The sequence below is a fragment of the Epargyreus clarus genome, unplaced genomic scaffold (genome assembly GCF_041222505.1).
Source record: "Epargyreus clarus isolate Ecla_fem2 unplaced genomic scaffold, WU_Ecla_fem_2.2 ptg000026l, whole genome shotgun sequence".
Taxonomy (NCBI): Eukaryota; Metazoa; Arthropoda; class Insecta; order Lepidoptera; family Hesperiidae; genus Epargyreus; species Epargyreus clarus.
In genome coordinates this window covers 11753889-11772040 of record NW_027332233.1, presented here as the reverse complement: position 1 = coordinate 11772040, position 18152 = coordinate 11753889, and the positions used below count along the sequence as shown (strand labels likewise).

General features: G+C 34.1%; 1 protein-coding gene across 5 annotated transcripts in view; it reads right to left on the bottom strand.

The window, feature by feature from the left end:
* Positions 1 to 18152, bottom strand: part of Rbp6 (RNA-binding protein 6) — a 635951-nt gene that overhangs the window by 327021 nt on the left and 290778 nt on the right. For all 5 annotated transcript variants that reach the window (XM_073088080.1, XM_073088082.1, XM_073088083.1 and 2 more), the window contains exon 4: positions 13719 to 13803. In XM_073088080.1, the coding sequence (XP_072944181.1) occupies positions 13719 to 13803 (85 nt within the window). The remainder of the gene's footprint in view (positions 1 to 13718; positions 13804 to 18152) is intronic.

The following is an 18152-nucleotide window of genomic DNA, read 5'->3' as shown; positions in this document are numbered from 1 at the left end:
TACATGATATTGCGCAGCTAAGCTCCAGTAATGTTCAGTGACGACTTATGTATCCACATTCTTAGAATAAGCCGGATAAGTGGTTCTACGCGGCCTTAATTAGAACACTACTTAATACAAAGTGGAGAATGAGCCACTAAAGTTCGAGCAATGAGTTTGTTCAGCAAATAGCGGGATCAGACTGATATGTGAAGTTGGAGTGTGTTAATAATGCCAAAACAAATGCAAACAGGCTGCAACACGATCGGAAAACACTTGACACAGATTGTTTATAAAGTAGGGTTTGCTTAACGCCCGCAGAGACAAGCAGTAATGAAACCCCGCGAGGGAGGCTCGACAAACGTCATTACTGGGGCACGCATAAATATGCAAGGCAGGTAACGCACATTTTCATGCGACGTCGCAAGAATTTTATCGCTCGTTTAATTCTGTGAGAAAAAATGGGATTCTTGTCGGTGTAACGCGAGACAGACGATTGCGTGGGAACCGACCCGCTGCCCGTCGAGCCTCCTCGCACCTAAGTGCAACCAAAGTATATTTCCTCCACTTTGTTAGATATTACTTACTCTTAAATACCGCCGTCGAAAGCGTAAACGGAAGGGAAGAGACGTAATCTTATCCATCAGACTAACCTTATTCGTTTGGCGCTAATGTGGGCGCTCGGGGTTGTTAGACGCCCGCCTATTAACGTGTGTTTTATTCATCGTCCTTTTCCTGCACTATGTGTTACACGTCCGCTTCAATTGCCGGGAAACTTAACGGCATACTTCTTTTTTCTTATTGCCCTGTTAATTTTGCTGGCGGGTTGTTTAATGCGGGGCGAGGGACGATTGGAAGGCAAAGTGTTTGGGGATTTCGTGATTTTCGGAAAGTGTCTTGCTAAAAGTTAGAGAATTCGGGAGCCAGACTAATCCGCTTAGACGGCTTATTACAATTGACAGGATAAATCGAGGCAAAGTTAAAGCTTATCTGAGGAGTCTGGCAGCACTAAACCAGCACCGGTGGGGTACGATGTGGCCGGCGGTCTCGTGAGACGAAGATTACGCACTATTTGCCTTTCGACGTCCAGACAGTTGTTATTAATGTTGACAATACAAACTAACAAGCGTTGGATAAGGATTTGTTAAATAAAAAGTAATTTTCCGAATGGAAATTGTTTTTTAATTAACATTATATTTTTGTGTAAATAAAATTTAATACAATCTCCTTAAAGCGAGTCTTTTCATTAAATGTTTTTACCAAGCTTTCATTTTGATTTATATTACTACATTGAGTAAAACTTATTCATACCAATATTAAATACCAGTATTAATTGTTAAAGTAATACTGTCTATCTGTCTGCTACGTTTTCACGACTAAATAATAATAATGGTTATTTAAATATACTTAAAGAATATAATTTACTCTTTTATTACATTTTGTTCGATTTTATTATTATTTACATTGGAAATATTCCGCGATCCAACCAACATAATACTAGGTACTAAAGTATTACAGGTACTAAAGTATTTTATAAATAGAAGTAGTTTTTCTTTACCCTATGTTCCCTGACAAGATACTACCCAGTAGTATTGAATTCTGCATAATTTTTGCATAAGTTACATAAAACGGATACGTCGATCGAAAACTTTCTGGCGTAGTAAGGTAATGTTATTTGCATGGAAGAAATTGATGAACATTCTACACGCAGATACGTGTCGCGTTTCCAAAATAGTCAGAAAGTAGCTATACTTAAAAAGAAATAAATAAATAAACAACAATTTTATCATTTTTATGAAATGGATCGAGAAACATTTTTTTCGGGTGTAATTTTTAAGTTTGGCGCAGAGCAGAATATGGGTATAACAATTATCTTATATACAAATTCTCGTGTCACAATATTAGTTACCGTACTCCTCCGAAAAGGTTTAACCGATTTTACACCAAATTTTATATGCATATTCAGTAGGTCTGAGAATCGGCTACTATCTATTTTTCATACCCCTAAGTGATAAGGGTTGTTCAGCCTTAACATTTCTTTATTTACATGGCAACACAACATTTGCCGGGTCAGCTAGTCATATATAAAAAATCTGGCATATACCTAGAATATATAAAAGATGTTGCATAAATTATAAACTATACTCATCATCATGATCCTGATCATGGTTATTTAAATAAACCATATTTTATAGTACAAAAGTTAAAAACACTAAAAATGAGCTTTAAAAGTAGTTTAACATTCAACCACAAGCACAAAAGTCCTCATTAAGACGAATTAAGTTAGCCCAAACTCGAGTGTAGTTTTATTGCTTTGCACTCTTGACCACTTGTTCTCTAATTAGCACAATGGCATGATAATATTCTACTGTCATATGATATTATTTTTTATGGAGTCAATTCTGTTATAATTTTTGGAATAACTAAAGAGTTCTTGCCAATGTCAGTAACATAGTTGGACGAACCCAATGATACCTCAGATCATCATCAACCCATTACTGCCCCACTGCTGGGCACAGGTCTCCCCTGATAATGAGAAGGATTAGGCCATAGTCCACGGCGCTGGCCAAGTGCGTATTGGTAAACTTCAAAAGTTTTTTTTTTAATAAATCTCTCAGGTATGCGGGTTTCCTCACGATGTTTTCCTTCACCATTTAGCAAGTGATAATTAATTTCTAATACGCACATAACTTTGAAAAATCAGAGGTGCGTGCCTAGGATTTGAACCTCTGACCCCTCTGTCAAGCCCTTTAGATTGTAGGGCGTGCCAAAGAATGAGACATAATTTATATAAAAACGCTCGAAAAACATTACCCTCTGCAATCGGCTAAAAGTAGGTACTTTTAAATTCTGATAAACAATTAAATCTTATCCGTGGGTAAAAGGTATTGTAGATTAAGTGACTGATTATGATGTCATATTTTTTCTGGCAAAAAATAGGTATTTTACAAATGTTTATAGGCAAAAGAATTAACCACCATATTAATTATCGTCGTTATATTAATGCAATTTTTTTGTGATTTATAACGAATAAAATCTTCGCCAACATGTCCTTAGAGCTTTAAGAACATCATCTATTAATATGAATAACGAATCTATTTATTTTATTATTCATTCTTCACATAAAAATCAAAACGCTTGACCAACTTTATTCAACATAACTTTGGTTGTACAAATTGTAGTTCACATCAAACTCACCGCTCCTGGCGTTCAAAGATCGAGGAACATTAGCAGTACAGACAGACATCCAGCGCAGATATTTGCAGTCCAAACAGACTTAGAGCTAAGGCACTCTGCGCATGTCACAGTTACTGTATTATTTATTAACTACCAACTAGCTTCCGATGCTACTTTATTCTATTGTGCAACTGTATACGCCTGATGTCCGAGTCGAGGAAGTTAGCTGCGAACTGACAGGAACTTTTCGTGCATAGAATGAATAAGCCTGTCAGGCTACGTAAACAACCGAAATACTTGGTGTATTATTTAGTTCGGAACGTCCTAAACCGACTTTATAAAGCCGAGAAATGCGCATTCAAATTGTTTGCGATTCAAATCTTTTGTGGCTATCCAAAGTAAAGTTATTGTTCCGGCAGACTACAAGTAAGCAATTGAAGTGAGGTTTATAAACCCAATTGAAGTTTGTTTTAAACTTAGATGTTGCTTGCTATTCGAAGTGAAAAAGATCTGTTTTGGAAAGTAAGTATTTAGTTATAAAAGTTTATACAAAATAGATAAACATAGTATTAGCATTCGTCTAAACATTGAGTTCCTGTGTGAATTCTGAAGGTACTACCGTCACACCTATTTCTGCTTTTAAATAACAGCAATGTTAACTGCTGTGTTTTTACATTTGAATTGAAACTTTTTTGATATAATTATACTTTAAAATTAATTTATGCAGAATATATTCATGGTTTACACATTTAAATCTATATATTATGTTAATAATGACACATACTCCACACTTATAATTTAAATATCTGACTAACTGGATAGAATAATAAAATCCTAAAGTTAACGTCTAATTACAGTACATACAGAATGTAGGCACGGTAAAACAAATAACAATCATGGAGCCGCACATCCCAGAGACGCGAGTAAAATCAGCCACAAACAGAAACTTGTCTACGTTTGCGTAGTCGGCGGTGTTATTGGGAGACCCCGTGCTACTAAAGGACTCTATATTAAGCATTCCTGTCCCCCAATCTCTTCAGGTGGGCGCGGGACATACACTCAACTTCAACTTATTATTTCGGGGCCGCATGCGAAGCGTTTGTTTTTCTTGTACCTACGCCTGCAATATACTTATATATGTACATATATTTCATCCCTTTATTAAATTCCCTGAGTGGTTCTGTTCTTAAATGTGTTATTTCTATTTATATTTCCCTCCAGCTGCATGCTTATTGAGCGAATGACGAGATTCGTTCGCATGAAAGGCGCATTCTGTTATCGAAATTACGTTCAGGATTTGCAGATTTACGGGCATTGTACTGTCGGGTTATCTCAACTGTGAAAGCTCGTTTTGAAACGGCATTTGAATCGTCCATCATTAATGAACTCGTTATAACGTTAATTGTTGCCACAATCGGCCTCGGCGTGGCATTAAAACGACATTAAAAATGTACGTACAGCATTTAAAGATTCCCATTTCGCGGTACTCGCGTGCGGGCGATTTACGAAAGCTACTGGCCCCGTGCCCGTTAAAGCAGATTACGGTCGAAAAAAAATCAACAGCTCTTGGCGTTATGAGTTAATTTTGGAAGAATAACGCGGGCGTCGGTTAGTGTTTCCCTTTATTTGGTGTTCCGGCCGCTCGGTTTGTTTAAACGGGTAATCCAGTGCAAAAACACGTCCAGCCTACATTATGTAGTGGTGGCATACAAATGTATATTGTTTGCGATGGTGCCCGAGGGTAATTGTTGGCCGATAAAAATCACTTAGTGTTTTCGTAATAACCACTAGACATAACCGTTTGCCGCTAACGGTAAATACGCAACGTTTTGAGGATTGTATTCGGCATACGGTAGTACGGACGATAATGCGCGGTCGTAAGCCACATGCATGCAACCAATGTTTATTTGGCAGTTTTATCTCTTCAGTAAAGTCCTCGTTATTTCATACGACCTTTCTTGAAACACGAAACCCTTTTTTGGCAATGCCGTGCTTAGATAACTGGCCGCTTAAGCGAGTAGGTATAAGTACCCCCAAGAGAAATTTATGCACTTGTTTCGTACTGTTGTTTCAAAATATTTATTTAGTTCTGAATGTTTTAGCTCATGTCGTCATATCGCGGGGTAAGGTAATATACTAGTCTTTTTATTAAGTTTTATATTTTTAAAATAAAATCACGATTCATAATTTAAGATTAAATTACTATATACTTATAACAAAACGTAGTTTTAGCAGAATAAGGTGCCCTATAGAACAATTTAAACTCTATAGAACCTTTAAAGTATTATGGCATTTTTTTAGTTTAGCCAATTACAAAGCGTTTCAACAACGCAAAGTATAATGTAACACTACTTATATCAGCTAATCATAGTATTTTACTTGACAACATAAATGTATCTTTATTAAACAACTTATCATTTTAAAATAAACTACCGCAAGTCTTTGGAACGCGTGCGCGCCATAATTCAAAGGTGCCGATAAGAGAAAAAATGAAGTCTGCGTACCGAGCGCGCCGGTCTCAAACGTGTTTACAAGTTATGCAATAATTCAAATAGCGTACTACCAGCAAATTTATGCAGTTGCACGGTAACATACTTCAATGGCTGCATTGAAAAGCATTTTATTTCAATGGACGGCGGCGACTACGTACCACTTACGTCACATTTCCGAACAGACTGCCGAACGTGGTAGTGTGAATTTATGATCAAGCGAAATAAATTCCCGAAAAACTACGCTTTAATTCTGTTTTTTGAACTCTAGTCAAGTTCACGTACAGATTTATGTTAAACTTTCTATTTTGGAAACATGTTTCAATATGATAGAATTCCTAGAATTTGGCAGAAATTAGAATTCCTGGAACCACTACACGGTTATAGCAACAATGTAGAGCTGTTCTGTTTTATGCTATATGTCAAATCTTGCAATCAAGCAGGTAAGCTAATGGACATCAGTTACATGTGTATATTTTCAAAATATCAGATGTAGTTGGTCTAAACAAATAATTTGCACATTTCGATAATTAAGTTAAATAAATGTGTCAAAATTAGAAGAAATCGGGGAATACAAGAATTTAATCAAGACTTTTTTGAAAACTGCTCGTTACAGATTGCTGTTTGCAAAGAGAACTTTAAAACGAAATCTTTTTCGTGCCTTTGACAAATCAGATGTATCAATTTTTAATTAATCTAAGCGTAGAGAAAGTAATGTAATGGTAAAAAAAAAACATTTTTTGTTTATTTTACTTATATATGTCTGTAGCACATCGTACTAACTATATTTTATAACTGAGTGTGTCGAACGTGTTAGGCGGCAATGTATATTTATGATCATGCGAATTAAATGTGTCGAACTCGGACGTGATTCGGGAATGCGCGTCGGAATTTAATTAACACATTTTTGTAATACGCAGCGTGGCGTGAAATTCGTCGCAAATCTTCTTATCTATTCTATAATTATTAAGGTAACTAAACCAAAAAAAAAAAAACGTTTTTGATAATACAAATCCACGATTTTTTTATTTATAAATTTTACTAAGAATACGTACATTTGCTCCAAATGCTGGCTGGCACGGCTACGTACTATCTACGTTGCGTTTCGAACAGACTGCGTCGAACGTGTTAGGCGGCAATGTAAATTTATGATCATGCGAATTAAATGCGTCGAACTCGGACGTAATTCGGAATTGAATTAACACATTTTTTGTAATACGCAACGCGGCGTGAAATTCGTATCAAATCTTCTTATATTTTACTTCGCACTATTATAACTATTTATAAATCAAGTTTGATAATTTTTAAGGTAACTAACACTAAAACAACGTTTTTGATAATTCAAATCCACGATTATTTTTTGAATTTTATAAATTTTACTAAAAAGACGTACATTCGCTACAAATGTATGCATATTTCGTGCCTGGCTGGCACGGCTACGTACTACGAGTATCTACGTCGCGTTTCGAACAGACTGCGTCGAACGTGTTAGGCGGCAATGTAAATTATGTAAATTTATGATCATGCGAATTAAATGCGTCGAACCCGGACGTGATTCGGGAATGCGCGTCGGAATTTAATTAACAGCTTTTTGCACTTGACTGCTTGGCGCGGATTTCGTCGTACGGCTAAGTACTTACGTTATTACGCGTTATTACATTCAAAAATAGTTTTTAACCGACTTCGAAAAAGGAGGAGGTTACTCAATTCGACCGTATATATTTTTTTTTTTTTTTTTTATGTTTGTTCGGCGATTTTTTCGCGATGCCGCGACCGATCGACATGATTCATACACCATTGTATGCGGCTAGTTTCACAGGGGGTCCCATTTCGAGGAAATTTGAAAATTTCCGCCAGTTTTCCCGGAAAATTGGAAAAACCCGATTTCATATAAACTTGAATAAGTCGAGTATTTCTTAACCAATTTTAATTTTCTTTTTTTCATATGAAAGGGTGTTTCGTTGCGGTACTTTCCTACCTTAACATTAGTACGCTCTGATGATTAGAATTTAAGTTATGGGGTGGAACTCATCATCACTACCCCTGCTTTTTACATATTTTATGACAACTTACCTTCTGCCCACTCAATTCTCATGAAACTTAAAATGAACATTGAGTGTCTAGGTTATCATGATATGATGGAAAATTTGACCTTCAACTCTTCAACCCTGATAATGCAGAAGTGCCTCCTACCTCAACCATACAAGTTAGGCATTTGGAACTTATGGATATTTAATAAAGTCGATAAGTTGAGATATATGATGGAAAACTTGACCTTCCACTCTTCAACTCTGATAATGCAGAGGTGCCTCCTGCCTCAGCCATACAAGTTAGGCATTTGATGCTTATGAATATTCAATAAGGTTAATAGGTAGAGATATATGATGGAAAATTTGACCTTCTACTCTTCAACTCTGATAATGCAGAAGTGCCTCCTGCCTCAATCATACAAATTAGGCATTTGGAGCTTACGAATATATGATAAGGTCTTTGAGTAGAGACATATGATGGAAGATATGACCTTCAATTCTTCAATCCTGATGATGCAGAGGTGCCTCCCATGTAAAGTATATAGATTAGACATTTGTTGTAATGAAGTAGCTAGACAGAGATATATGATGAAAAATTTGACCATCAACTCCTTTTTCTTTTCTTAACTATTGAATTAAGGTAAATTGGACCGGTTCACTCGCAGAGTTTTACCACCTAGTTTGATTTATTTACTTATCTGTTCCTACCTAACCTAGCCAATAATTAGTATCTCATAAAGCTTAAAGAATTGGTTAGGTTAGGTTGGAACATATAAGACAATATAAAACTAAGCGAGAAGGGCGCGGCAGCGCCCTGCGAGCGGGTGGGTCCAATCCGTATCTATTCAGACCTTACCTTTATTCATGATCACATTTATACAATTTTACATAATATTAATACAAACGTTAGCATATCATCACTAAAAAGGGTGAAAAAAAAAATTTTAACAAAAAAATAAAACCGACTTCTATGTCACTACAAAGTAAAAAAAATTGAAATAAATGTTGGTTTAGTACATATTTCTGAAGTCGGCGCTCATATTGGACACGCTGTTATCAAACGAAATATATTGAGCGCCGACTTCAGAAATATGTACTAAACCAACATTTATTTCAATTTTTTTTACTTTGTAGTGACATAGAAGTCGGTTTTATTTTTTTGTTAAAATTTTTTTTATATATTATTATTTTCAAGCCAAAATTTTACCGCTGTTGGACACGAGCTTCCTCTCCCAATAATAAAGTTTAGGCTAAATACTTTTCAATTTTTTTATAACTAAATTAATCTTTTTATACAGGTATAGCTTTTAGTATGAGTAACTACAGTTATTTTACGAAAGAATGCTATGCTTGTGCTATTGTGCTTGAGAGTTTTGTATATTAATATTACATTAAGTATTAATCAAACTATGCTGAGGTAACTTAAACATGATTATTTGAATAAGTATTTAAAAGGTCATGTAGGTATTTAACAAAAGTACAGAGATTTTCCTTATTTTTAGTTCGAGAATTTTAACATAACCTAGATGCTTCTTTGTGTTTTATGCTGACGTATTCTACTATTCATTAAATTCCGTGTAGTCTCGTTATACTCACTGGAAGGTATTTAAGAGTCATCTCGGAATTCTGCTCCACGCAGATCCGGTCGCGACAATGGGGAACGCTAGAGACCCGCGCGTAACAGGAAAAGGAATTTTTAATTGGCCTCTAAATAAAAGCCCATAGCCCTTAAATAAAACCTTTGCTGGATTTTATTAAATCTAGCCGTAAACGAAAATTTTCCACTGGCTCATTAATACACCGAAACATTTTTATTTATGAAAAATGTTCGACATAATGCAGTAGGTAGAGTTTTAGCCAGATGTAGCCTTCAGTTTAATCGAATTGGCAGCTCAAATTGAGATCGGCCTCAACGTGATAGTGAAAAAATGAAACAGTAATCTCGTTGCAACATCGAGGGCTTTGCTAATACCGAAATGCATTAAATCAAATATCCATCTTATAATCACGCTTATACAACCTCCGTGTATGAAACCGCATGAAATATGGAAAGTTTGTGGCTGCGGGAAAAATTTAATTTTTAACGAAATTCTAAAGTTACATGCTTTGAGGTTGACGTGATTTATTAGCGCAGGATCGCATTTGCCATTTATCGGCAAACCGGAAAATATCATACAATACATCAATGAATACAGCTTTAGATATAATAATTATAGAATATATGTTATAATAAATATTAAACGATAGATAACTTTGTTTTTAAAAGTATTGGTTATATTTATTTTCGTTTATTAATAAACATTTCATTAACCTTACCTTCACGCGAATTACTATCGCACTATTAAAGCCCGTTAGTTATTATAATAAAGGAAAATGAAACATCAAATTAAATTTATATTTTTTGTATTAAAATAAATCTTAATACCTTTCGCCTAAAGACTAACAGAAGAAAATCCGTCCCAACTATTAAAATTCCCGCAAACTCATAGGATCAGAACGAGATTCGTTAACTCTAAATGTATTCGTATTTTATTCGTAATAGTTAAAGTAAATAAAGTTATTTCTTATACGATAACTTAGGTGTATTCGTTTGAAACATTTCCAATCGATAAGCCTTGGAACAAAGTTGATTGAAGCACTGAAGTTTCAATATTTCTTAATAAAATATAAATGGGGAAAGTTTACTTATATTTGAAGGATGAAATGGCCTGAAGCAGCGATAACAAGACGCCTCTATTATATCTGAAATCTAAATTAATTATCAACTATTATTAAAATGCGGTAGACCGCATACTTTTGCAGTTAATTTTATGTTTTACTTTTCTCATTTATAGATAGAAATTGTTCGTTATTTACTTAATAAACTTATTTTGAGAGTTTCATTACAAAATCTAAAACATTTATTACAAATGAATGTTTTGTGACATTTGATAGTTATTGATATAGCAATAAATAGCCGCCATCTATTAACGAATACTAATCGATTTTTAAAGTAAAATCTTATAACAAAAAGAAAACTTGTTTTACCCCACTTTGCTTAATTGTTTCTGTTTACAGACAAATTAATATCATAATTATTCATAATTATTAAAATACTTCATACATATTTTTTTCATATCATTTATTATTGATCAGCTAAATCGTAAATATGACTACTCGTAAATATTGATGAATGCAGAACTCCCGAAAAACCTTGTTACGAGTACTTACGCCATCAATTTACGACGCGGAGACATGCGATTAACTTTTCCCTATAGATACCGTATTGAAGTAACAAAGCTCACTTATAGATAACATAAATAAAGTACCATATGCCGCTACTAGGCATTTTTTACACAAAAATATTTTTTGGATATTATTTTTAAACATTATTAAATATTGCGTTGTGGTTTAAAGTTTTAAAAATTATTTAAGTCTGTATTTATACTGACTTTCTGTCTTCTATATGTATAATACAAGGAAATTACGTTCGAGCGTATATTTTTATAATTATTTATTTATTTAAAGAGCATAGAATACGTTTTAATTGTAAGATTTTGAAATAATTATATAACTATAAAATTCAGAAATGCCTATTTTAATGGAACTTTTGTCCAAAACTGTAATTCAAAGTAGATACATATCGTACATTATCGCCATCATATTAACATCACGCATTTGTGTAGTTCCGAACCCAAAAAAAATACTTCAACTTTATTCAAGAAAACTTATACCACAGACTTAGAATTTTATCTATGATTTATACAGATGTTTGACGTTTAATAATGATAGTCGCCAACGGAACCGCGGGTAATATAAGTAGCAGTGAACGTAAACACTATCGCGATCTTCTGAGTTCGTTTTATGTAAATTGAGAAAATGCTCCCTCTTCTCGCTCGATTTGCGAGGCTTCGGCTAATCTTCCGCCAGTCGACTACAATTTAATCAAAGTAAACAACGACGGAGGCTGTAATTTATCTAGATTATTTCGCGGCGAGTGATTGTAATCGACTTTTTTCCCGATCTGTACACACACTTGCTCCTTATGTCTTGTCGGGGTAGTAGATTATTTCTATTGATATCATTGTATAGTGATCTATTGTATGTAAGATTTCTGTTCTCTTGCCGAAGTTATGTAGATTAAGAAAGTTTTGATTCTTATTGATATATATTAGCGCGAGTCAGTTTAAAAAACCGTAGGACAAAAACTACACAACGTCATTCCTATTGGATCACATAATTCGTATGCTATTTCATAATTCGTACTTTTCTCAAGTGATCCACGCCGATTTAGCATTGAAATTGTGGAGACACCCCCATCTATGGCTTAGTGTATAATTTTGTATAAACTGCAATCATGTTTACTTTTTGCAAATAGCTATCGAGAGCATGTTAGATTAAGCAATAAATCTACACCAATTTCTATTTACACAGATTTTAAAATAAACACCAGAACTCAAAACTATTCAAAAATAGTTTAAAAACGAATTAACCTAATTGAACTGAATGTGTACGGGCTGAATTTTGAGGCCAATACCGGCTACTACAAATAGCAAAATCAATATTGCACAAAAACAATAATAAAAACTATACAACTCTTCCAACCAAACAAATATAAACCAAAATTTCTAATCCCCCAAATAAAAACCGTAATAGATTATGCGAAGATTGTGTCTATTTTCTTCCGAAAAATAAATATAATAGATTTTCTTTACGAAGCAAAAAAGGAACTGAGCAAGAAAAAGTAGAGATAAGCATTTACGTTTTCCAACAGAACAGCAGAACTGCTGAAATGGCAACATCTATGCGAAAAAAGCCACAGTAATGACTAGTCGTTTATAAAATGTGCCTTACGAAATTCATAAAGCTGAATTCAGTGTGATTTTCGCCTTGTAATTTTCACGTAATAAACAGTTTATAGCAGTGATAGCCGAGTGGCATTTCGGCCCAGGTCGGAGCCCTGGATTTGAATCCAAGTTAAATATTTAGACTGATATAAAATTATTGTATTTTTTTCTTTTTAATATGCTACTTTAGGAAACAAAAAGTCCTTCTATAATTTAATTGGAATATGCTGACAATCTCATTATGAACTCTAAGATATGTAAATACTAACATTTACCTCGCGTAGTTAATCGGGTGGTACTTAATACAATACTTCATTTAAGTATGTAAATTTTACAAAATATTTCGCGGAATATATTTCTCATTAAATACTCGTAATATATAGGTCAGCGCCATAAAATCAAATTGTCGAACACCGAGCCTCTCAACGCTTCGAATACCATACAAGTAGAAAAATTAGAGGCACTAGTGATTTCTCGTTTTATGATAGCTGCAGAGTTATTTGGCCAGGGGACAGGCGAATTTATGTCATCTCGGATGGGACAATAAACTTTCACAGGGAATCAGAACTTGCCCGGACAGATATAACGCCGAGGTAGGAAATCAAGACGTTTCCTTCTCGTTATTAATTCATGCATTCCCGGTAAATGGTTTATGCATTTAGCTATTTATCACGGCTATTACGTTTCGAGGAAACCGAATACGGATTAAACTGTGTTCTTGAAGTGTTTGTTTGGGTAACCGTTTCATTTAAACAACGGTTTAGAGTTCATGGTTAGGGAATGCATAATCTCTCATCTCATCTTTCAATTTATTGTTGATGAAATTAAATATCACGTATTTTTTTCTGTTTGTTTCATTTTCCTGCAAAAAATTGCTAAATGGTGCATTTCTATAGTTTTATTGTCTGTGTCTAGGATCGTTACTGTTAGGATATTACTGTTGGTAAAATAAATAAAAAATATTTATTTATACGTTTTACCTCATGTAACCCATTTTTTCCGATAAATTTGTAAGTAGAAAGTAATTCAATTCAATAAATAATATTAAGTAATTGTATTCGAAAAACTAACATTAAGAATTTTTTGAATTACCTGTTTAAATGCTAAGTGCTTATGCATAATTTCCGATGACAAATTTGTTGATAGGTGTATGGAAGCTGAATTGTAATATAAAATATTATTATATCATTAAGAGTAGTTAGTAAAATAGTACTCACCTTTTTACCGTCTAATTCGTGTGTGCCTTGCGCTAAAACTTTGTCTACGCTAGCTGGGTCACCGAATGTAATGAAGCCAAAGCCCCTGAAACAAAAAAAAAACATAAATGCATAATATACCACAAGAACGCCACACCACAACTACTTAGCATATATGGCTAAAGAATTACGCACACAACAATATTAAGTACGAAATGTAAACAGAATCACGAGTATCATTATAAAAAGTAACCCCACATATCACATGCAGAATAAGAGACAGTTTCACCTAGAATATTCATAGATAATTAGCGACCACATGCGCAAAGTATCATCAACAACACAAAGGCAGAGCGGAAAAAAAATCATACAAGTGGTACCGTAGAAAAACATAGTATTACGTAAATGAGTCTGAGGGGATATTATAAAGGGGATGCCTAGAAAAGTTTCTAAGCCATTATTTTTCAAAGCTTATTACGATAAGCAGGGCTGCCATCCTTTGTTTACTGGGATATCGCAGAAAGAAATGATGTGGGTAGGTATTGACGCTTAGAATCTTCTATTTTTATTTGAATAATTAGTGTCGCTCGTTGGGTTTATTTTATTATTCTTTACTTACATTATAATAAATGTATATTGTTAATTTATCAATGTAAAAGAAATTAGATACTTACATTCGTAAAATAGTATAGAATGTAACGGAATTATCCGATCTTTTACATCACTAAAGATAGTAAAGGCTTAAATTTACCCTGACTAAGTTCCAAAATCCCATTGTAGATTTATTTATCAATTCTTTAATGTCCCATTACGTAATTATATTTAATATTCAACCATAATTGTCATTTCTACTATCATATATTTTTACTTCTAAATATATTTAGAAACACAAGGACAGTTACCTAATACTTATTTTACTTATTACTATTTAATACATCCATCCATACATAAATACCCTTCCTTTTATCGAACGGATTGATTCAGTAACAGATGAGATTTTAACCGAGATTCAGAAACCTGGTTCGAATCTGATAAAGAATGATTAGTCACCTAAATCGATCATAAGATACTTCATTCTGAAGGTATCCAAACTTTGGAACTAGTCGACTGAATACCGATCGATCACTGACGCCAGAAATGGTAGTGCATTGATCATGCATTAGTTATACCTTTGTGAACTATGAAAACATCTTTTACGGCACTTTTGTAAGTAACTCCTAACACTAGTTTGTACTTTTTTGATAATATAAGAGTAACAAACGAGCATGCAGTCCATCTGACGTTAAGTGGCTACTGCCACCCATAAACAGATTTAATCAATCCAAGATAGGATTAGATATTCCTTCCCGAGGTCGGCCACAGCTGCGCGGCTACCCCTAGCTGGAACGCCTCGGAAAGTTATTTCTCCATTACCATACGCTTCAAACCAGAAATCACCAGCTGTTAAAGCCTTAGACAGCAATAGATGTGACGGTGGTGCCGCCGGTATCGAACCACAAAGTGTTCTACAACTTTCAAATCGATTGGTATCTTCTTTAAATTGAATCGTAAAATGGTTTTTCAAATTCTTATTAAATTTCAAGAATTTTCCATACAATCTCAGGTGTACCGACAAGTTTTGACAAGGCAGGTACATAATGCTGAAATTGTTATGACCAAAATTTTATTAAGTTTTTAAAGTAGCATTAGGTTCTTAACGTATTAGGTTTATTTTTATAGTTTAATCTTAAAACTTGTTCTATTACTGTTTGTAAGTGTTCCGTAGTCACGTATAATATAACCTTTATAATTTATCTCTTTGTCCATATACCACAGCCATTTTACTTTATTTGAATATTGGATTTTGGAAGGTCACGGAACAATATACAATTATGTACTGTATATTTTGAAAATAAAAATTAGAAGTGGCAGCGGAGTTGATTAGTAGAAAAAAAGATACTTTATAACATAATTAGCGATTCGAGTGCTTTTCGTCAACGCGTCGCTGATTTTGAAGTACACCCTGCAACCTTTCATATCTTTACCTATTTTCATTTGCTATACTAACTAACCAAATACAATCTATCTCATCTATCATATCTCTCGTCTTTTTATATCAGCATAAATAATTTGTGCGGTGACTGGCTATCGGTTAAAGCTCGGCCTCTTAATCTGGGATCAGAGCTTTGAATAACACACACTTTTTTATGTGTATTAAAAATTAATGATCATTTTGTACTCGTATAAAAGTGAAGGAAAATAACGCGAGGAAACGCACGCGCCTTAGAAGTGCTATAAACTATCTCAAACTAGGATTTGACCTTTCTCTCTCTGACTTTGTACTAATAATAGGACAATAATGGGTTGTCGACAACATAATTTGTCTCCCATATTACTGTAATTATTGTTACACTAACAAGGACAAAATCTTTGATTGCTAGATGCCACTTGTTGCAAAAGATTTGTAAAAAAATGTCGTTTCATTTATTTTATTTAAGAATACCTTATATAAAAAATTCTCGTGTCACAATGTTAGTTACCAAACGTAGTCCTCCGAAACGGCTTTACCGATTTTCACGAAATTTTATATGCATATTCAGTAGGTCTGAGAATCGGCTACTATCTATTTTTCATACCCCTAAGTGTTTTTAACCCTTAACGTTTTTTATTTATATGGTAACACAACGTTTGCCGGCTCTGCCAGTAGGTACTTTAAAAATATAAGAACACATATACCAAAAATAGTGATAGATTTTATTTAAAATAGTAAGAAATAGGTAAAGTGCGAAATCAGTGCCTCAAGTGTGTGCAGAGGTGCCTCGCTGATTGCGAGAGGCGCTCGTTGCGCCTCGAACACGTTTGTATTTATTTTATTCAGTACGATTGGATTGTACGGTCCAGAAAATTGTCAGTCTTAAAACGGTTACTTGGAGAGTATTTTACTTATTTTCTTGTTAAGAAAAACAATTTCGCACACGGCGAAATTGTATTTCTTAACAAGAAAATTAGTTAAATTAGTTAAGACTTAAAATATATAAATTCTAAATAGTACATAATTCGTCAAAAATAATTACAAATAATAATTCAATAAATTATTAATACTTTATTTAAATTATTTGAAGCGTTTGCAATACTAGAAATAAAAATAGTTATTATAATCAACTTGGAGATAAAGTCATGCAACACAGCGTAAGAGTAAGAGTAAGGTTTCTTAATCCTATAAACATACTTATTTATATAAAGTGTGGGTGGTGTAAATTTATTCGTAGATAGCCATAAGCTGATATCTTTATATACAAAGCATTATGCATGCAGCATTTATTATTCCCGCATAAAAAGTACTTCGAAATAACGTCAAAGTTAATATTTTAAACAAGTAAATTGAATAATAACACAGCGATTTTCAGTAAGTCGACGCTGGCCACGAGCGCGCCGGCGATAAATAATAAAAAGCCTTCTCCACTTTAGGACTTGCAAAAATCACAATTTATAGAGCATTTTAATTTCACTTAGCCGATCCATATTTTACATGTGGTAGCGCGCCCGCCCGGGCTCCCAACTCGAATTAATACTAAATTGAAATTGTAAAAATGGAAATACAATTTTCTCGTTGTACCCCACCCACGCTCCTTGCCGTGTTGCCAGAAATGTGTTGTAATAACACCATCTTCCCTAATATTTTTAAGTGGCGCCTTCAAGTTACGAAAAGGTCAAGTGAGAATAGGCCCCGAGCGATAAATGTTTAATCCTTAACAACTTCGCCGTGATTTTGCAAGGATATTGCAGGTAAAACCATAACGTTGAAAGTTAGAGAATTTACCCGCTTATAGAACGGAGAAGTGCCAATTTAATTTTTAATAAATGTTTATTGCTCTATCAAGCTGCAAACTTATCTTAGTAGTATTCATATTATGCTATGTACATTGTATGTATTTCATAAGAAATGTATGTATTATTTATATGCCACGTGATAAACATAACACGTCATATACACGTATTAACCATTTAACATAGATTCTTAAGTAGATTCCTTAAATAACTATTTTTGAAAGTTAATAGCTTAAGTGTTTGTTTTATGGAAAAAATGCAGGGAAAGAAACTCGGACACACCTTTCTTTCTCCATAAAAAATCTTCTTCCATAAAGTAGGTACAATAGATAAATATATTGCCAATATTGTACATTAAGCGAAACAATCGTATCCTTTTTCGCGAAAAACGTGTTAAATCTACTCGAGTCTTTACAAGATTCATGGCTTAATCCACCCGCTTTTCATACTTGTACATGAAATCGTATAGGAGGGGTGCTTGCGTATGGAAATTGAAAATAACGAGAGCCTCCGTTCACGCCGTGCATCGAACCGTCTACGTACAATGCGACCACTAATAATCGACCCGCCTCATCCTTTCACTCTTTGCTATCTGCACCTATCTTTCTTCCAATACAAGAGATGTTGGGGCTCTCGTAAACTTGGTAA